This window comes from Heloderma suspectum, chromosome 4 (assembly GCF_057233095.1).
Source record: "Heloderma suspectum isolate Gila_16-S chromosome 4, 16-S_ref, whole genome shotgun sequence".
NCBI lineage: Eukaryota > Metazoa > Chordata > Lepidosauria > Squamata > Helodermatidae > Heloderma > Heloderma suspectum.
In genome coordinates this window covers 240447570-240469463 of record NC_139461.1, presented here as the reverse complement: position 1 = coordinate 240469463, position 21894 = coordinate 240447570, and the positions used below count along the sequence as shown (strand labels likewise).

General features: G+C 43.9%; 2 protein-coding genes across 7 annotated transcripts in view; one reads left to right on the top strand and one right to left on the bottom strand.

The window, feature by feature from the left end:
* Window positions 1-908: 908 nt before the first annotated feature.
* Window positions 909-8419, bottom strand: CFAP276 (cilia and flagella associated protein 276). Its single transcript, XM_084852897.1, has 5 exons — window positions 7092-8419; window positions 5013-5129; window positions 4561-4676; window positions 3345-3478; window positions 909-2163 (listed from the first exon to the last, which is right to left on the bottom strand). The coding sequence occupies exons 1-5, from the start codon at window positions 7170-7172 to the stop codon at window positions 2093-2095; spliced, it is 519 nt and encodes a 172-aa protein (XP_084709023.1). The 5' UTR covers window positions 7173-8419; the 3' UTR covers window positions 909-2092.
* Window positions 8420-9707: 1288 nt separating this feature from the next.
* ELAPOR1 (endosome-lysosome associated apoptosis and autophagy regulator 1) overlaps window positions 9708-21894 on the top strand; it is a 78137-nt gene continuing 65950 nt past the window's right edge. For 5 of the 6 annotated variants that reach the window (XR_014790600.1, XR_014790601.1, XR_014790599.1 and 2 more), the window contains exon 1: window positions 9708-9977. Coding sequence is in view for 3 of the 6 variants with exons in the window: in XM_084852895.1 (XP_084709021.1) it covers window positions 9807-9977 (171 nt within the window). In the remaining 3 variants the exon portion in view is untranslated. Of the gene's footprint in view, window positions 10041-21894 lie in introns of all 6 variants that reach the window. The other variant, XM_084852894.1, reaches the window with a different exon arrangement.

Genomic DNA, 21894 nt, shown 5'->3' with positions numbered 1-21894 from the left:
TATTACTTTAACAGTCAGGAAGTTTTTCCTGTGGGACAAAGCAGGCAAGGACTTGAAAAGCAGGGACCTGAAGTAGATAGGTAGTTATTGGAGACATGGGGCTAAAAGGAGAAGTCAACAATAGGGAGGAATTGGACAGGCATGGAAGAGAGCTAAGGAGGCATTTGGGACCCCTACTCTTCCCCAACCTGGTGTTCTCCAAATGTGTTGGACTACAACTCCCAGAATTCTCAACCAGCATGGCCATTGGCTGAGATGATGGCAGTTATAGTCAAACATCTGGAGGGCAACAGGTTGAGGAAGACTTGCCTGATGGGGATACTGCTAATTGGTGCAGAAATGGTGGCAGTCATATTGTTTCCCTAAGGGAGCAACAAAGGCCAAGAAGCAGTGATGAATTTCAGGTTGATTTGAATCAACCAGGGTTTACTTTGGATGCAGCCTAGTTCTATTGTACTTTTCTGCACACAGCCATTGTGTTGATTGGCCCAATGAGATTCATGTTATTTTTTGTTCTTGCAGAGGTTTTTTATTTTATTTTAAGAATTATGTTTGTTTTGGCATCCAGCTCATCCTTGTTCCTAGTTGATGTTCTTTTTGGCAGTGAGCCTGATGTAATGGTTACAAGACTCTGATCTCTTTGTTCTTATGGGAACTTTGTCTTGAAGTGTTCCAATGAAGTATAGTGCTCAAGGAAATAGGAATTCATGAGCCATCTTTGGGATTCACAGAAACTGCCAGGCAGTATCTTTAAACTGTAGGACAAGGAAGAAGTGCACTGAATTTTGTGCAATATGGAAAGGGTTATTTGCTATTTACAGTGAGATAAAAGGTGTTTTAAAGTTTGCTATGTATGTATGTTCAAACCTAGTCTTGTCAGACTAAACCATAGAAAACGCTTGCTTCTTGCTGCAAAAATTTTTAGTTGTATAGGGTAAACACACACACTGTACATGGAGCATTTCTACATGAGGCTTTTATTGCACGCTCGTGGTCACTCTTGGAAGTTTGCGGGTCCGTTACATGACGGCCTCGACTTCCTGTACTTTCTGCCTTTATCCCGCTTTTTAAAAGATCGGAGATAACCCGATAAGGAATGTTAATCTGATATATCAGCGTATATGTGTGTAATTGCGCAGTTTCACTATAACCACAGTGCCATCTAGTGGCTGTAAAATGAAACATAGAACTCACCAAGACAGGCATTCCCTGATTCAAAGCACGTGTCTGCTTATGTAAAGGAGCCAAACTTACTCCCACAAAAAATCCAGAAGCAGAAGCCCAGGTAAGGATGCAGGATTTTAGTCTCGTGTGGTGAAGCTCATGGTCTCTGAAAATAGCGGGTTGGATCTAGACTTAGGCTGGATCAACTGCACTGGTGGAAGTGGACTTTCCCACTCCCTCACCATGGTGGCCCCTCTGACCTCCTGAAAATGCTACATGGAGGGTTGGGGGACTATGCTGAATGGGGTGAGCTGTGGTGTAGGGGTGAAGGAAAAATTTCCCCAAATTAGGTGGAGGGACCTTCCATGATTGGAGCCATTCCTCTCATGGAAGGCAGATCCTGGATCCAACCCTTTGTCCTCTGTTCGTGAGGTTCTGTAGGAATATAATTCCCATTTCTGTTTTGATTCAGAACAGCAAAAACAGGTTTTTCAGGATATTATAATAAATATCCAGAAAATACTAGGTGGACATTTCACTTCGCAGTAAGCTAGAAAGGTGGCTTTTATTTAACTACTTTACTGTAAATTGGCTTGTTCCAGATTAGATTGGTTTAGGTAAGATCAGAGTTTAATTAAATGGCACTAGATGATTCAGTTGAAACGGTATCTTCAAACCTCAATCCAGACTGATTCAATCCCTAACCAAATCTCTGGATTTAGGAGGCCAGATAAATGTTGGGCTTGGCCCATAGGCAAGAAACAGCTCATTTCTTTAAGCACTGAGGTATAGCTGTGCTCTTACTAGAACTCAGTGAAGCTGGATGGTTTAATGAAGGATCTAAAAGCAAAGCAAACAACAAAGAGTGAAAGGTGTAAGTGATTACAGGCTGAAAGAATTAAAGCAGCAGCATGTTTGTGCAAAATCCTTAGTGATAGAAGATCCCTCCATTCTCTTTGCGGGAGTATCCACTGTTGGTGGCTGCAGTATGTGGAGACTCTGTGAAAGACAAAAGTGGTGTTTACTGAGGTTTTCGGTACTGAGAAATTTCTCAATCAGAGCTCTCCTCATACCAATTTAAGAGGACACTCTTTCTTTCTTATGCTAAACTGAAAACTATCCACTGGAAAATTTCTAGCATGTTGTGTTTAACGGAAAAAACTGAGTTCTAAGTGAATACTTAGAACCTACTGTACGTTTTTCACAACAATGAAGAAAATGGTTGTATTTAGGGAGTAGAGAAATAACAGAGTAGGCAAACAATAGTAGGTTGGAGCTATAGAGTATAAGCAATCTGTTTGGATCTTAAACATTGCTCTTAAAAAAAGCAATGAAGGGAGCGATCCAATGGCCCTCAGATGGGGTGGGGGGCATAGGGTAGTTCAGTTTCCTGGCTCTGACCTCAGAGCCAGGAAATTGTGCTCCTTACCCCCTCCCCCTCATAGCTGATATGGAGAGAACTGCACCAGCTACCTCCCTGCTCTTGGAAAATGGAGTCTGGAGACAGGGAAAAGGGGGTGTTCCTGCGGGAGAGGAGGAGACTGTGGTGGCTGCGATACGTATCCTTTGGCTGCCCTAGCCTCCTTCCCTATCCATCCGAGGTGCAGCTGCTAGCTGGGCGAAATCACCCATCTAGCAGAAATGTAGGGCAGCTTGTGCCCTAAGTAAAACTGCCCGACAGCATTGCTTTCCAAGAACTGCCAGTTGTTCACCAACCAGTTTCTTAGGTGTGAACCACACCATTCATTTCAATGGATGCTTCAACGGAGCAAGCTCTCTGAATATTAAGCAGCTATAAAGGAATGTTATATCACTCTGTTATTAAAATCCTATCCATTCTGAATGCATACGCCTTTAACACAGGACTAAGCTGAAGGATATGAGATTATATTCTTTCAAAGAGAAGCTTGATATTCAAAATAACCAGGAAGTGCTAACCTCATGAAGTGTGGTGTCTGGAAAATTGATTTGCAAAAAGCTAGGGTTCATCGGGGGTAGACAATGTGATGCCTTACGGATGTTTTGGCCTACAGTCCTCACAATCCCTGACCATTGGCCATGTTAGTTGAGGCTTACAGAAGTAGTACTCCAAACCATCTAGTGGGTACCAGGTTGCCTACCCCTAGCTCCTTATGCTAGTCCTTCTTCAACATGAATAGGTGCCTACCAGTTGTGCTTACCAATAGCTCCCTCAATGCTGTGGATCGACTCTTTTACTGGGTTGACCCAATGTCTCACAAAGAGTCCCCTCGAAGTGGGATGCTGAACTGGAGGCACAGTGCGTTCCTTCATAGACTCTAAACCCTTCAGTACTCTGCAGTGATCAAAAACAAGGAGAGACATCTGTTAGCATGTAAGAAAATATTAACTCCTGGGCAGAGATAATCCTGATTTTTCTCTGCATTGATGTATGAATTTTGGTATTCCAAGCAATCCATGCACGTGTTGGCTGTCATTGAGAAATTGGGAGAGGGTTATATGGCTCCAGTAAAATGATAGTGTGATGTTCAAAAGTTAAGGAACACATCAGTAAAAATTAGCAGCAATTTAAACAAGGTTATGGCTGCATGTGTGAATTTGTTCATACTAAAATGAATGCACATTAAATTTGCACATTACTTGCATGACTATAGGCTGACCCACCCTGAATTTTCTTACTACTATCTGATCTCGTGTGCAGGATTTGGAGAGTTAGGTGCAGTGTTTCTGCACTGCAATACTGAGCTTGTGAACAGCTACAAAAATTCCCAATACCAATTGTGCCAAGAGGAACAGGGACAATATTTATTGGATATATGAAACAATTCTCAATCTTCGGTGTTTACTGGGACGTGATTTAAATGTAGGTGCAGAAGGTATGATTAAGTGCTGCTTTGTTGGCAGTAGCCCTTGCTAGTCCTGACCTCTAAATATTGCTATTGTGCTTTCAGATATTGATACTTGGGCCGTGTAAGGGGCTGAGTAGGTAGAACCTGAGAGTAGTATCCACTGGACTGAGTTCCCAATGCATAGAAGAAAGTTGCTTGCTTAACAGTTTGCACTTAACTGTTACTACAAAATTCCTGTTGAAGGTTTTAACAAAGGATAATCCATGCAATCCCAACCAAAGTAGAAGAGTCTCTTGCATTATATTGTGTTATATACTGTAGCAGGACAACAGTGCAAAGTTCTCCAAGGGAAAATGTGGAAACACAGCTCATATGCAGATTTTCAGGAAAACCTGCTAGCCACTTCTGAGGAAAATATGGTAACGATTGCTTCCAAGGTTATGCCATGTGGCATGCTGAATCACATTGCTCTATTGGCCTCACAGCTACATTACACTGAGATTAATATAAATCCTGTGGAAATTCATGCTATTTGCTGAAATCTACAAGATCAGTGGATTATGCTTACCCGTGCTCATCAAAAAGGGTCTCTCTATGGAGAACTACCTTGCTCTTGTCTTTAAGTAGGTCTTCATGGTGATTGTACAGAGAGCTGAGGTTAAAATCCAGACTGTCTTTGGAAACCTAGACATAAGATTTAAAGGGGATGGGAATCAGTGTTGACATTTTAAAAGCACAAAATAGCAACAGTCTGCTATAAACAATGGAATTACGTATGTAAACTTTAAGAATTGCCCCTTCAGAAACAAAATTGACAATGCAAAAGTGAAAGTGAACCAATTCCCACTGAGGAAAAGGCAAGAACCTTGCAACAAGTGGCATGTTCTCAGTATACTTATGTTTGTGATCCATTTAAAGGGAAAGAATGATGGGAGCCAAAGAATGAAGGTTGGGAGGGGGAGGAGAAGGCAAGTTGAAAACAGAACAAAGAGGGATGCAGTATCAGATTAATATTTTTACCTCAGGTTCTGCGTACCAGACTTCTCTTCTGATGCTTGCTAGTGTGGGTGCTGCATGTAGTCTATTCCAGGGGTCTCGCTGCTGGGCAAGATGGGTGGGAACAGCGTAGGGGACTTTCTGGATCAATAAGAAGTATAAGAGGCTTAAAGTAGTGACTGTGAACCTCTTCAGCCTGAAGAGATAGGCCCTTCCTGCCAAGTTATCTGAGAGCTAGATCAACCCCGGCCACAATGCCATTACTAGGGTTGGCATCCACAGAATGATGACATGAAGGTAAAAATGGCTCTTGTCTAACCTTAAGCTAGGATGAAATTGCTTTCTCTCCCAGCTCTTCTCCAAACCTGTTGGCTCTCATGTATTTTCAGAGTACAGGACAACACAATGGCAGAAGCAGCATCACAAGTGCTTCCACCTTTATATCGTTCCTTTTCTGTACTCTGTCAGGCAAAATAATGGCATGGCAACAGGTTGTAGCAGTTGGACCACATCATGCCACAGACCTGTGGCCTGCAGGCTACCAGCTAGTAATGCTTGGTTTAAGAAGAAACCCAAGAAATATTTTAAGAGGAGCACCTATATATATTTCTGACACTTCATGCTTGCTCTATAAAGGAGGAATCCACATCTTGAGTCTCCAAGTAATTTTTAATAAGAGCTACCATTGCATTTTACAGGGTGCACTGTTTGTGTGAAACTAATGAGTTCACCAGTCCCAAGTTACGTTATAAGCCTCTGAGACCTTCAGCAAGACTTATTTCTAATGGTGCTTTCCACCAATTTACCTGGAACCTAAGTTAAACCAGCAGGGCTATAATTTGCTGAATCTCCTCTGAATTCCTTTTTTAAAAATAGTATTGTTTTGACAGCTTTCTAGTCCTCTGGTACTGATGCAAATTTTAGGGGCATGTTCCATATTTATGTTAGAAGACTAGCATTTTCTCATTTGAGTTCTTTAGGAACTCTTGGGTGGATACTGTCTAGATCTAGAAATCTGTTAATTTTAATTTGTCAGTAAGGCCATCATCTCCTGTCACTGCTCCTTTTCTAGGTTCTTCAGACTCCCTGAAAAAGCCAGTTCAGGCATAGGTGTCTGCTCTCTACATCTTCTGTGGCAAAGACAGACACAAAGAATTCAGATTGCAGTTTTCTGCAGTCTCCTTATCAACCTTTAGTATTCCTTTAACTCCCTTGTTGTCCAGTGGTCCAACCGCCTCCCTAGCTGGTTTCCTGCTTCTGATATTTTTTAAAGTTGTTCCTATCTTTAATAAAACGCTCCTCAAATAGTTTTTTAAATCCCTTATATAGTCTGCTTCCATTTTTTGTGTTAATGTTTCTGTCCTGAGTTGGGCAAGAAACTTCCATTTACTGAAGGAAGCTTTCCTGCCTCTAATAGTTTCCTTGACTCTGCTTGTCAACCAGACTGGATCCTCTTTGACTTTATGGTACTTTTCTTGATCTGTGGTATACATTCTAGCTGAATTATTATTGTGGTTTGAATAACCCCAAACTGTCTTGACTTTTCCTTTCAACTTCCTTTTTATCATCAGGTCCTCATATTTTTTTAGACGCTTCCTCTACCCCAGAGAAACTTAAAGTGTGAGTACAACATTCCTGCCATTCGGACCTTTTAAGTCAAGTTAAAAGTACTTAACTTTGGCTGAATTGGTTTCTTTCCCCATATTTTTGTACTAATATGAGTCACTTTGGGAGGCCATAATTGTCTGAAAAGCAGGATAAAAATATCAATGTCTTGCCTCTACAATTTACACTTGCTAGAAATATATGCTGGATTTTTCGAAAAAGTCAGATCTCTCCAAATCTTACTCTGCATTAGCAAAGCTTACAAAGGGTGTGTCCCAGATTTAAAAGTATTATCCAGAGTCGCTTGTGGGGGAAAATACCGTAGAACAATAAGGGCATTTAGAAGCAAGGGCTGTAATACTCCTGAATTGATCCGATTGCATGAGCCTTCTCAAGTCAGATGAGGATGAGTTAAGTGCCTGTAACTAAAAAAATAAATGTATGTGTATATACTAGGTGTATTTAATTTTCAAAAATCTAAATAGGTGAGTCTCTTACCTCGGAACTCCTGTTCTTGCCAGTGTAGGTGTCTTCATTTTCATAGTGGGTGAACGGGAAGGGGTCCCTAGTGGGTGGCATACTCCAGTGCCTGGGAGATCCACGACTACTTGTGGCAGCAGCAAAAAGAGATCTTGGGTTCTCTCTCCGCGTGTCACTTTTGTTTAGGGTCCGGTAACGGTTGCTAGGCGACAGGCTTCGCTGGCTTCTCGAACTCGCAGCACATTCTCTAAAGCGCCATCTAAGGGCTGGAAATAATACCGAAGGCGGCAGAAGAAGGGAAACGAGCCCTAGAAGTCCGGAGGGATAAGAAGGTTGGGAAAGTGTCCCCGAAATAAGACGGAGAGTATTTTTTAAGGTTCAGTTTTTCTAAATGCGTGGGTAGTGAATGCCTTTGAAGTCTTGCTCAATGTTGCATACATATTTTCCCTATTTAAAACTAGACCTCTTAAAAAAAAATAGACTTCAAATTGCGTTCCCTTTTTTAAAAACAGCCTCCAGAAGTCGAGAGATACATTTCTGTAGCGGGAAACCGGGCTTAAAAGGGCTTCCGTGAACAGATTTCTTCTCTAAAGAGAGCTTCGGCTATGGGGCGGTACAGAAATGTAATAAATAAACAAAATGCCGCTGGGGGCAGGAACTGTTTGTCCTTTTGATGAAAGAAAGAACCTCTCCCCCGCCAATCCCTCTGCCCACGTTCTCTCTTCGGAGAAGCAGCTGTGGCGCAACGAGGTAACTTGACGCTGGACTGAATGGTCTTACTCAGATGCGAAAGCGTTTTTCTTCGCTTATTTCAAAATGGGGCAACCCCGCCCAGCCGGTTCCCCCCCCCTTCATTCTGCTGAGTGGGGGCGCCTGGTGGGCTTCTGCCTCAGGGTCCCGCCCTGCCAGCACCGTTGGCGGGAAGGAAGGAAGGGAGAGCAGCGAGGCGCTGGGGCCGGCACACCGCCACGCTCGCTGGCGCGTGAAGACCTAAACTGGCACGAAATAAAGCGCTCGCCGCCCTGTGCGTGCCCGCGAGCGATTCATCGATGCGACGCGACGCAGGCGGGGTGTTCTGTGCGGCGGTGCCGCGGGTCTGTGCTACCCTCCCTGTGGAGAGCCTGCAGGCGTCGTCCTTGCTGTCGTTCAGACAGAAGCCCTTTAAGAAAACAAAACAAAAACTCCTCAGCTTTTAACGTGGAGTTCTTCTGTTCCTTTAAACTGGGTTTCCATTGATCGTAGCTTTTAGATTGTATCGTCTTTATCTTTGTATTTTTGCTATGGCGTGGGTTTAAGTTGTCTCCAATTGTTTTTCATTCCTTCTGTTGGAAGCCACTCTAGATGCTCTACAGCAGATGAACATAATAATTAGCATGCATATATATATTAACTATATTGGGCCAGATCCGCACTACAAATGGCCCAGTAGCAAGCTCAGCTGTCACAAGAGGGGCAGTGCAATCCTGTACGTCCACTTCCTCCAACCTCGAGATGTGTTGGACTACAGTTCCCAGCATCCCCAGGCAACCACAATGCTTGGGGTTGCTGGGAGTTGTTGTCCAAGACATCTGGAAGGCACCAGGTTGGAAGAGACGGATGTGCATGCGTATGCAGAAGTAAGCTCTATTGATTTCAGTTGGGGTTACTCCCACATAAGTGGTTCTAAGATTGCAGCCTAGAGCCACACACAAGCATCCTGGTGCCACCCCACTTGAATATATGGTGCTCTTCAAAGCTGTCCTAGGCAATGCAACATAACTCCATTGCAATACCTAACAGAGCTCCTCTCCTCTCCTGACCTGAACCTACCTGTATGCTATGATCAACATCTGAGGCCTTCCTCCGAGTGCTACATCCAAGGGATGCTGGGAAGGTGGAAACAAGGGAGAGGGCCGTTTCAGTGGTGCCCCCTCCCCCCGTTATGAAATGATCTTCCTACTGAGGCCCATTGGTACCAACACTGTCATCTTTTTGGGTGCCAGGTTAAGACTGTCCTCTACTCCCAGGCACTTAATGGCATATCATGGGTCAGCTATACAAGCTGGTTGAACAGGTCTAGTATTTTCTTGAAATTCTTTTTACCTGTTTACATTGTTTTAAATTTTGTATATTTAAATTTTTATGCTGTATTTTATCCTGTGAATTGTTGTGAACTGCCCAGAGAGCGTTGGCTATTGGGCGGCACAGAAATGAAATGAATTCAATAAACTCCCCAGAACGTGCATATATAGGATTGCAGCCTTCAATCTTCCATGTGCAAAAAATGTTAGGCTGCGTGCAACGCTCCGCCCACTGACTCCTCAGCCCAAACAAACAACGTCGTCATCGAAGCCACTCAGGCTTACGAGATATTATTATTATTGCTATTATTATTGTTGTTGTTGCAGCTCACGTGGCGTGAGCGAGCGCGGCCTGCCTCGCTGCTACGGAGTGGGCGCGCGCGCGCGCGAGCAACCGGCCTGCCGGAATTCGGCGCGCGCAGGAACCCCGGGCGCATCTTTCAAGCCTCAGGTGCGCTTCAGCCGCGCGACGGAGACAGCTGTGGTTGCTAGGCAGCGAGGTGTGGGCGGTGCGAGCCTGGCAGGGGGCGGGGCCGAGGCCGAGGCTTGGCTCCTGCATCCCTCTGTCCCGGATAGTGCTGTTGCTGTCGCACCTGAGGCAGTGGCTGCCGCCGCCTCCTCCTCGACGCGCAGAGCGGCGGCTGGTGCCTCTCGTTGGCGCGCCTACGCCACGATGGCTGGGGCTCGCAGGCTCCATCCTCCTGCGGATACAGCTGGGTGCGGCTGGTGCCCCCCTGTTGGGCTCGGGCGGAGGCGCCCGCCGCTCCTCGCGCGCTCGCTGCTGCTGCTGGTGCTTTGGGCAGGCGCTGCCACTCAAGGAGAGGAGCTCCACGCCTGCAAAGAGGTACCGGCGGCGGGGCCCCTACCCTGCGTGGGGCAGGGCGGGGCAGGGGGCACTCGAGGCCAGGTGAGAGAGGGACCCACACTGGCGACGCCGTAGGGAGCGTCCTTGCCTCATGGCTGTATTGGCTAATGAAACTCCGCGCCAAAGTAACCCGGGATGCGCGGAGAGCAAAAGGCACTTTCGAAGAGCGTGGTTCCTTTGGCATGCGTGAATGGAGAAATGCAAAACCTCCGGGAGGATTTGGACCATGGCAGGCAGGCAGGCACTGGCAGACATGAAAGAATGCACTTGTTTGCCTTTTGCCCAGGTGTCTTGAGGCCGAGACGGTCAGCGTGCTAACAGCAGGGGCGGGAAGGCTGCCTTGCCGTGATCAAAACCTGCCCGGTGGGCTAACACCTTTGGTGAGAAGTTTTAATAGGGGGGAAAGCTAGCCTCAGGCCACCACTTCCCCCAACTGATAAGAGTTGGGGCTAAGTAATATCTTAGAGGGAATCTGTAGATTCTTGGAGCAGATCCAAATCAGGGCAGTTCTGTTGTGGGTGATTGTTTTCACTAGATTACTGCTGCTCTGGGGAGTGGTCTACACACTGGACCTGGCACTCCTTTCACTACCCAACAGAAAGTGAGCTCTGTTGGTGCTCTGTAGTGGCAGATTGCAGATTGCTCTGTAGCCAAAACAAGAGTCATGGGACCCCTTAAGGGATGAACATATCTGCTGTGCCATAGGCTTTATTAGTCTTTAATCTACCTTGGGAAATTCACTGTGTGCCTATATTTTCTATGTAACGTGGCAAGTTGTCTGTGAGTCAGATGCCAGTAACTTTGTAATCTGTCAACAAAGAGTGACTTTTATTTCTCCTGAGCTTGTCGCTTTTTGTTTCCTTTTCTCTTTTCTTTAAACAAGTGGAAACTGATATGAACAATATAAACGATGGAAACAAAAATCAAAGACTGCCAGGTGCATGGGAGTTAATATACTTTTTAATCTGTGCTCATTGTACAAACCATTGTTACATTCCATGGAATGAAATGGGTGAGGCACTTCACACTTCTTCCCATATGTTTAGCTTTTAAAAACCATTCTGGAAATGGCAGGTTTTCTGAATTTAACATATAGTACATAAATACTTTTCTTGTCCTGTTGCAGTTTCATGACTGGCTTATCAGATTTCCTTCTGTCTTGTTACACTGAAAATTGTACCCCCCAAAAGCTGGTACAACTGCCAGAAAGCACTTTCATTCCATCTGAGATTGCATATGGATTTTTGTACTGAATGCAGCATGATATTCTGTGAGTGCAATTATCTCTCTGAGCCCCACTCTCACTGTTCCATGTTTGTTAAGAACATAAGAGCCCTGCTGGACTACCAAAAGTCCATCTTGTCCATTATCCAGTTTCCCACAGTGACCAACCACCAACATATTTAAAGATAAAGAGTCCTTTCCACCATATTGGTATCCAGCAATTGGTCAGTGGCATGCTGTTTTTGAACCTAGGGTGTGTGTGGATGTGAGAGGGAGGGATGAATAGGTGGGAGTCAGCGGAAGCTGGTGGCTCCAATGTCAGTGGGGTGGTAAATCCGCTCTGGGTTTCAGTCAGAACTCTAAAGGAACTATCCAAGGTGTATGTATACCTTGTATAGCTCCTTTAGAATTCTGACTGGTTGTGCCTGAAACCTGGAGCAGATTCTCTGCCCCACTGACATCGGAGCCACCAGCTTCCACGGGTGGGAGTGGTTGTGTGTGAGTGCAGTGTGTGAGTGAATTAATGGCTGGAGAGCTCTGTGTGGTTTAATACATATATTTGTGTGACTACAAGGTCTGAGACTTGTGTGTGGTGTGGATGAACTATTGAAGTTGTGCATGTACAAATATTAGAAGTCTTACTGACAAAATGTTGCAGGTCTCCACTTGTTTGTGTTTTAGTTGTGACCAGTGCAGAAGGATGACATGGTTCCAGACAGAACCATTCCCACGGTCCAGTGGGATAGCCTAGGTGTACTGTTTTTGTGTGTGTTTTTTATCATGTGGATTGCAACATAAGCAGCAGGATGACAACAGAAATGTGGAATAATTGCAGTGTGCCACTCTGACAGAAAAGCAGTTTGAGGGCACTTTTTTCTGGATGTGCACACATGCCCTCAGGCTGGGTCATAAGCACACAGACACCCAGTTCTTGAGCAGATTTGCACAGAAATACGTTCTTTTGGTTTCAATAGTGATAAACACACTGAATGCTCTCTTACCAGTTCAGATAATCCAAGTGTTTGTTTCCTGGCAAGGGGGGGAGGAGGGCTTGGTCAGGATGGCCAATGTCCTTGGAAATAAGTTCCATTGGAATCTGAGGGGCTTCTTCCCAGTACATTTATTCAGGTTCAGGATGTGAAAGCTGATGTATATTCAAAAACATCATGCAGCACATCCCTACTGGAAGTGAATCCCATGGATGGTAGTGGAACCTGTTTCAAAGGGAGTATGCATAGGCTCACAGCCAAATGGTCTGGGACCAATTTGGCAATAACACCATGTACTAGGGCTGCCAACCTATTAAAGCATTTTTAGTTGATCACCTGACTTTTAACTGATTAGTTCTGTGATTAAAATTACACTACAGGAGCAATCTGAATGAGCTCTTCAAGATGACCTGCACAGCTTGTGACCCATGAGCCAAATGCAGTCCAACACCATGCATTGCGGACTGCCAGATACTTGACAACCCTCATGTTTTTGCAGAGCCATGTCATTAGCAAAACAGGTTTTTTGAACCCCAGGTGGGCTATCTTATATGGGAGGTGGGCTGGGTGCAGCTTCAGAACATTAGAAGTGCCAGGCTGGATCAGACCAAAGGCCTATGTAATCCAGCATTCTCTTCCCACAGTGGCCAACCAGATTCCTCTGGGAAGCCCACAAGTAGGGCATGGGCAAGAACATTTTTCTGCAAATGTTCTCCAGCAGCTGGTATTGAGAAGCATGCTTCCTCTGAAACTGGAGGTTGCACAGACCCATCATGACTAGTAGTCATTGATAGCCTTATGCTCCATGAATTTGTCTAATCCCTTTTAAAGCTGTTCAGGTTGGTGGCCGCCACTACATCTTGCAGTACTGAATTCCGTAGTTAAACTACATGTTGTGTGAAAAGTACTTTTTGTCTGTCCTGAATCACTCATCTTCATTGGATGGCTCCAGGTGGTTATTTATTTATTACATTTCTGTATTGCCCAATAGCCAACGTTCTCTGGGCAGTTCACAACAGTATTATTAGTGCAGGAGAAGTTCTCCATATCCATTTTCCCTACACCATGCATAATTTTATACATCTCTGTTTTGCCCCCATTTTACCATTTTTCAAAGCTAAAAAGCTTCCCAAGTTGTGCAGCAGACCTGGGTTATGGAATCAGTTATCACCAATTTCTCATTTTTTAAATGCAGCATCTACCTTTATTTAAATGCAGCTTCTGTCCCAACCTTGAAATGGAAATTACATAGTACAGTGTTGCTGGTTTTAGTGTGCAGTGCTACAAAGGAGAGAAAGAAGGGATAATAAATGTACTCAAGGGTAAAAGGTAAAGGTAAAGGTGTCCCCAACCAGTCATGTCTGACTCTAGGGTGCGGTGCTCATCCCCGTTTCTAAGCCGAAGAGCCAGCGCTGTCGGAAGACGCTTCCGTGGTCATGTGGCCGGCATGACTGAACACTGAGGTGCACGGAACGCTGTTACCTTTCCTGCCGAGGCGGTACCTATTTATCTACTTGCAATTTCTTGCTTTCGAACTGCTAGGTTGGCAGAAGCTGGGACTGAAGACAGGAGCTCACTCCGTCACGCAGCACTCGGGTCTCGAACTGCTGTCCTGCCGACCTTCCAGTCTGCAGTTCAGCGTCTTAACCACTAAGCCACCGCGGCCCCATCAAGGGTACTCAAAGGTACTCAAGGGTACCTTTGTACTCAAAAAGTACTCAAGGGTGCTCAAAAAAAAAAGTACTCAAGGGTAGCATGTGTCATTTAAGGTTTTCAAATTATCAGCAGAATTAGTTCTGCATGCTGATGTCCTGAAACCATGGAAGAAGCAAGATGCATTTTGCTATGGACTTTGCATTTTAGACAAACGGCAGATTGCCATCAAGATTGGGCAGATAGGGCTATCTGTGTTGAGCTAGCCATGCCAAATATTCTCATCAAATCATTCATTTCTATACCACCCAATAACCAAAGCTGTATGGGCAGTTCACAAAAATTAAAACCCTAAAAGGCAACATGATAAAACAAATAGAAACCTTTAACATACAAAACTTTAAAACAGTTTGAATTAGCTAAAAGAAACTAACAATGAAATACCAGGACCCGATAAAACAACTAACATTAGAACATTCATCCATTTATTACATTATTCATTTATTACTTCAGATAGATCAAGTGCTAAGGGTGATTTCTGGTGGGTGCAGTTTGAAAGAGCAACCCTTGAAAAGGCACTACTTAAGCATCCCTGGCAGTGGAACACAGAATTAACTATTTTGAGATTTTATTAAGTGGTATATAAGTACTACTAATAAATAATAAATAAATGATACATGGTGATTGAAATGAAGCATGGCATCCATTTTTTTTATGTTAGTTCCCAACTTACCCAGGAACATAGTCATCAGAAGGCCTGTTAAGGCCAAGCATTCTCAGGAATATTCCAGTTCCCTTCCCTAAATGTTCAGTTTTCATGTTTTGTTTTAAAGGAGGAGATGAGAAAGAGAGAGAATAAGCTTCTAGCCCCTTCACTTTTTGGAGAGGGAAGTATTAGACTCTCCTGCAGCTCTTATTTGCAAAAGCTTAAGAACCCCAGTGTTCCCTTTCTGTGTTTCCATCATCTTGTTTTCTTTGGCCTTGGGTATGCGATTATTTGGGGTTGTGTGTAGACTGCAGCCAGCAGTTTGGTGGGATAGGTACATAATAGTACACACCTAAATACAAGCAATATAATATGTTTTAAATGAAGTTGTTCACTACTTTAAAATATTAGTTAAATAGACATTTCAGTAATATTGGGAGGGATCCAGATTGGCCATTCCATGAACAGAAGAGTTCCTTCGGTTCACAGAAATCACCAGAATCCGGTGGAGGCTCCCCGCTGGAAGAAAGGATGAGGGAGGCGTCTCCTGGCAGCACCTCTCCTGCTTCAGAGAGTCCCCAAGCCATCCAGATCAGCTTTTTGGGAGGCACAGGGGACTACTGGGGGAAAGGAGGAATTACCAAGATTGCTTTCATGCCCACTCCTCCAACATGAGCAGAGCATTGCTAACTACAACTCTGGATTCAACCCATTAAACATAAGTGCCAAATGCTTGTCAGTTAAGGGCGCAATCCTATGCATGTTTAGACAGAAAAAAGTCCTGTAGCTCCCAGAGTTGTTGTAGGACTTTTTCTATCTAAACATGCATAGGATTGCACCCTAAACCAGTATCTTTGCACTTGTTGGTCAGAAGACTGAAAACTGGAGCAGGTGAACAGCTTTGCATCTTACTGAGCAAATGGGTAGAATATTGCCTGCATGTTTAGTCTTATTTAATAAAGTGAAAGAGCTGATAGAGGCTTACTCTGTAAGCTGGGAATTAACATTTTAAAAAACGGACTCTGCATTTTGTTTCAATTATTGTATATAATTCCATGTTCCACCCCAGAAATGCGTAAGAAGTGCCTTTTCATATACCTCAGGTATATACCCTCATATACCCTCTTTCGAACCCCACCCACCAGACAAATGGCCACTTCTAGAAAATAAATTGCCCCAAGCTCTTCCAGTAAGATCTTGCAGAGCTAGAGCAGGGAGCATGTTAAATTCCTCCATATCTTTCTGCTTGCTCTGTGGGAGCAGAAAAAGAACAGCTATATTTTGATTTAGTTTATGCTAGTATAAATCCTGAATAAAGCTATTGGCTCCAGAAGAGTAATTCCTGTTTTCATAAGTAATTAAGGTCAGTTGGTGCTGTGTCTTGGTACTTCCAGCTAATGCTAAGCCAGGTGGTGATGTCAGAACAAAAAACAATAACTACAAAACCCCTCAGCCAAGTCCTTTTTTCATTACTACTCAGATAGACTCCTGCAGAGGCAACTGTTTACGAAGTACTCTATATATTTGCTACAAACTGTGGACTAAAATATATGCATCTGTAGCTCAGTGGTAGAGTACTTTATTTATTTATTAATTATTAAATTTATTAATCGCCCATCTGGCTGGTCACCCAGCCACTCTGGGCGATGTACAACATACAATAAAAACAGTTTAAAACAATAAAATTCTACAATAAAAACATTTTCTAAAATACCCTAACCCACCCCAAATGCCTGCCTGAACAGCCACGTTTTTAATGCATGACGGAAGCTCATTAAAGAGGGGGCATGACGGAGTTCCCTAGGGAGGGAGTTCCACAGAGTGGGGGCCACCACAGAAAAGGCCCTCTCCCTCATCCCCACCAGTCTAGCTGTCCTGGCTGATGGGACAGAGAGAAGGCCATCCGAGGCTGATCTTGTTAAGCGGCCTGTCTGGTGCTGCTGGAGGCGCTCCTTAAGATAGGCTGGGCTGGAACCATATAGGGTTTTAAAGGTCAAAACCAACACCTTGAATTTGGCCCGGAAAACAACTGGTAACCAGTGCAACTCCTTCAGCACTGGAGTGATGTGATCTCGCCGGCGGCTGCCTTTAATCAGGCGAGCCGCCGCGTTCTGCTTTGCATGTAAAAGGTCCTACGTTCAGATCTCCAGGTAGGGCTGGGAAGACTCTTGTCTAAACCCTGGAGAACTGCTGCTAATAATTGTAGACCAGGCAATATGAGCAACTTGTGGCCTACTGGATGTTGTGGCCTACAGCTCCCATCAGCCCTCACCATTAGCTATGCTGGCTAGGGCTGATGGGAGTTGCAGGCCAAAACATTTAGAGGGCCTCAAGTTGCTCATCTCTGGAGTAGCCAATAGTGAGCTAGATGGCTCAGTGCTGCGGCAGCTTCCTATGTTCCTAAGTATTGTGAAAATCACTTCCTGCCATATCAAAATGAAGAAGTGTCTTTAATATTTAAACTCCTTGGCATAAACTTATTTTGACTCTTTGGACAAAACCAAGGCAAACCTGGTATGACTGTAGAATTACATTTCTCTAATATCCTACAAGATTACTGCTCCTTGGCAAGACACTCTCAATGGTTCCCATCCCTCAGTGAGTCTACCTTCTCATCACTATTGGCACCAGCTGCTATTGCTCATCATTCTCTTTCCCATCATTGTGACCATTTGCTTGCTTGACAGGCAGAGAGCCAGGGAGCAAGTAGGCAATGGCATCTACTGTTCCTCTTCCTCCTCACCTCCACCATTGTCATGGCCAAACCAAGAGGCAGGTGAACAAGCAGAATACAAGCAGGAGCAAGTCCAGGAGGCCCTTGTCAGTGGGCTCCTGTTGGGATGTGGGCCCTCAACAAGTGCCTGACCGTGCCTACCCTTGATGCTGGCCCTGAGTGTCACTTAATTGAACTGGAGAATGAACGAAAACAGGTGTTGGAAGCAGAGAACAGAAAGAAAGATTGAGGAAGGGGTTGAGAAACGGTGTAGGCTCTGCCCAATTGAGACCGACTCTCTTCTCTCCATGTACAAGAAGGCCATTAATACCTTTGGCTAAGGGCAGATACAATACAGGGCTAATTCTCATATCTCTAACTGAGTAAGAAGGGCTCTTTGGCGGTCTTAATTTTTTTCCTTGGTTCTGTTGATCATAGATATTAGGGAGTGGGACAGTCAAGCCCTTCCCTTTTGGAAGGCGCCGGTACAAGCCCTCACAGATACATGGAGCAACTATGTGGTAGTAATTTTACTGGAATATATTTAGTACCTCTTTTAAGTCTCAAGATCACCCTTTGTATGGTACATCTTATGCATCAGTGAGTTTCCCATCTTTTCCTCACTCTGATTACTCTTTTATAATCTTGGTCTGGTAAGCTAATTGTGGTGTCCAGAATTATCAGTTATATACATCCCTGACACAATTATGACTCTGATCAAGTTTCACTGGAGGTGTGTTTTCCCCTCACAAGAAGCCCTAACTTATTTGAGAATGCCTTAATCCTACCATGTCTAATTTGACTTGAGTTATCTTGTATTCAGACACACACCTGCCCGTTTGTTTAGCCTCACCATACATTGTGTGAAGAGACACAATTATATAAACAGGCAAGTCTTGTGGCACTAACAAATTTATTATGGCATATGCTTTCATGGACACTGTCCATTTCATCAGATGCAAGTGGGTCGTGTCCATGAAAACTAATGCCATAATAAATGTGTTAATCTTTAAGGTGCCACAAGACTTGGTTGTTTTTGCAGCAACAGACTAACATGGCTACTTCTCCGGTTATATCAATACTGCTCCAAATTCTTGATCATGAGATCAGTTTTTGTGGAACTGTAGCATATTAGAGAGTTGCAGCCAAACATACAGTTTATTGGTCGAACTTGGCATTCACCCCCTGCTCCCTTCCCTATTCACCCCTTTCCATTAATGGCACACATCCCTTCTTGTGCCTCTCTTACCTGAGGTTGTCCCTGGCTATCTTTTAGATTGCCCCCTTGTCCCACAACACCCTTCCCTGCTCGTCCTCCCTTCTTCTTAGCTCTCTTCCTTCTCTAACAGCTGCTCTGCCTTGTGTAAGGTTTCTCCTAGATAAACTGACATTTTATTTCCCTCTCTTAATTTGCTACTGAATTAGAACTGTTGGAAGACAAATGATGGCAATTTATCTTCCAGGTCATTTGCTATTCCTCAGATCTAATCGAGTTGCTGTCAGCTTGGAATCGTGCATTCCCCTATATATTTACACTATGTCTACTTTTTTGAGATCAGCTGTGCCAATGTAGCTCAATAAATGTTATTCCATGTTTTGAAATTTCTTCCCCTTATTGATAAAAGATGCAGGGCAGGGGCTTCTTGTCCCTAAACATCACATCATCAGAGTATTGTATCTGAGTCTTCTTGGACACTATGTTACTTCCCTGCTTCTGGCTACCTAGGCATCCAACACAATTAGAACTGGCTTACCTCCCCCAAATTTCAGGTATCCCTATAGACAACCCACAGTGAAACTTCCAGTGAATTATGAAATATGTCAGATACAGTTATTGAAACAGACGGGACTAAAATCCCCATGTAATGTATTTTAAATAGTACAGATATTTCTGAGTTTATACCCTTAGGGCTTCTCTACACAAGGCTTTTATGTGTGCTTGTGACCGCTCACTTAAAGTAGTTTGCAGTTCCTCTACACAGCAGCCTCCTCCCCCAGGGCCTCTCCCATGCTTTGTGACCATTATCCTGGTTTGTTTTTTCTTAATGGGGAAAGTCTACTATTTTCTCTCAATGGTGATATAAACTGCTTAAATAGCTGTGTGTGTTTCCACAACTGCGCTATATCATAGTGCCATCTATTCACCGTATAATAAAACATATAGAACAGCTGAGAAAGAAAAGCCCTGGGAATAAGCACATGTAAAGGAGCCGATTTTAATCCTGCAAAGAATCTGGAAGCAGAAGCCCTGGTAAGGGTGCAGGATTTTAGCCTTGTGTAGAAAAGCATTTAGTCTATGCTGATATCAGTATGTCTGCCTGTCATAGCAATACAGCAGTATTGGTGTAACTTCATATTTTGTGAAGTTGTACCACCATAGATGCACCTTTTCTAACACTTAAATGTTGATGAGTGAGTCTTAGGATCAGGCAATTGGACATAAAGAAGCAAAGCTGGAAAAGCTGCAAATCAGTGTAGCTAGACACTTATCATCTGGCAGTGTGTGACTTTGTAACAACAAGCAGCCACATGGTGGCTATTTTTCTGCCCCATGTGGAGACCCTGTTGTGTGTAGCAACTCACCACGTGGAACTTCCAATTGTTGTCATACCACTGCAAACCACATAGATTTGTGGCAAGCCATTATAAATATCTGATTCATCTACATCAGGGCTGGGCAACCTGTGGCCAGATGCTGTTGAGCTGCAACTCCTGTCATCTCTCACCATTGGCTGTGCTGGCCAGGGCTGATGGGAGTTGTAGGCCAACAGCAACTGAGCAGTCTACACGTGATCAGATTCAAAGCAGTCACTTGGTTTTCCTTGTGTGAAAGTAGTCCTTCCCATGATTAGTACACTTTATTGTCTGAGGTAAAGGGCCATAACAGTGGGTGGACACAGACGACCCATCAGCAAGTGGTAAATGTGGAGAATTTTGCCCATTCCTTAAACGTTTGATACGTGGAGCAATTCAGACGGCCATGGCTGGCTGGTAGACTGTGGTTGCTGCTGCGCCAGCCCTAGTTACTGACTTGTTCTGTTGCTTTATGCATGCATCCCACTGAGACCCCCGCATCGTACAACACAGTACAGAATTGTCATGTCAGAGATACAGCTACAGTTTTTCACTTAGAAACACACACCCTCAACCTTTTGGGGTTAGTGGGCACATTTGATATGGTGAGACAGTGTCATGGACACTCTCACAAAATGGCTGCTATGGAGTAGATGACTTACCCATACAAAAAATGGCAGAGGTGGGGTCTGAGCTCCAAAACACAAAACCAATCTTTTGAACCCATATTTTTCTTCTCCAACAGTCATTTCACAGGTGGCAAACTGCTGAGGCATTCTTAGAAATAAAGATGGGGCTAGAGGCCAACAATTCACCTGGGAGCATGTCAGCCTCCCACTTATTTTTTTTTAATTTTAAAAAAAGTCTTAAATAAAATCAAATCAGGAGAGGCAGGGAGCCTGGTGGGTGCCAAGAGAGGTGTCCATGGGCATATTGCACCCCACAAGTTTGAGCCCCCAGTGTTATGGAGTTAAATTCTTATTATTATGGGCTGGGTAAATCTGCACCCATAGACTTCTTTCCAGCTCCTTTCAGTTTCTGCAAAAAAGAGTCAGTTTCTTAGTCTGTAAACACAGTGAGGAGGTTTTTTTTCTTTTATATGAAAAGGTTTTCCTATCTAAAACCCACCCAAACTCAAGTGAATATTATATATATTTAAAAATCCAAATCTTTCAAACTATATAAACAACCTGGAATAGAAATCTGAAATCATCATCAGTGGCCCTTCTCCGTGAGCCCCTGCCAAAGGAAGTGAGGCGGGTGGCTACTAGGAGGAGGGCTTTTTCTGTTGTGGCACCCCGGCTCTGGAATGAGCTCCCTAGTGAGGTTCGCCTGGCGCCTACATTGTACTCCTTTCGGCGCCAGGTGAAGACCTTTTTATTTTCCCAGGCATTTTAGCTTTCTAAATTTTTATCTTTGCTGTTTTAAATCTGTATTTTAAACTCCTGTACTGCTGCTAGGTTTTATTGTGGTTGTATTGTTATATTGTGGTTTTAATGTTCTATATATTTTAAATTGTTTTATTGTGTGTTGTTTGGTTTTAGTTTTTGTGAACCGCCCAGAGAGCTTCGGCTATTGGGCGGTATAGAAATGAAATAAATAAATAAATAAATAAATAAATCCTAAACTTAAAATCTGAGAAACGTGGAGAAAAAGGTGGGAGTACAAAACTCTTCCTTAAGGAAGCACTTTAACCATGAGTCCATACAGACTGGTTTATAGATGATGTTAAACCATATTTTACTGGTACATGCACAAGCCTTGGGTTTGTGTGCTCCCCCTCTGCTCCTCCTCTGGTGTGGCCACAAGGAAGCATCTGCCTTCATTTTCAACTAACCATGATTTGTTGTTCTAGTCAAACTGGGAACTATGGTTTACTGAAACAAACTGTGTCTTTAACCATGGTTTGCAGTTGACTTGTTCCAATAAGCTAGGAATGGGGAACTGGTATGTGCATGAGCCCAAAGCTCATACACATAACACTAAACCAGTGGTAGGGAATCTTTTTGGGCCCAAAGGCTGAGTTGTAATAGGTTC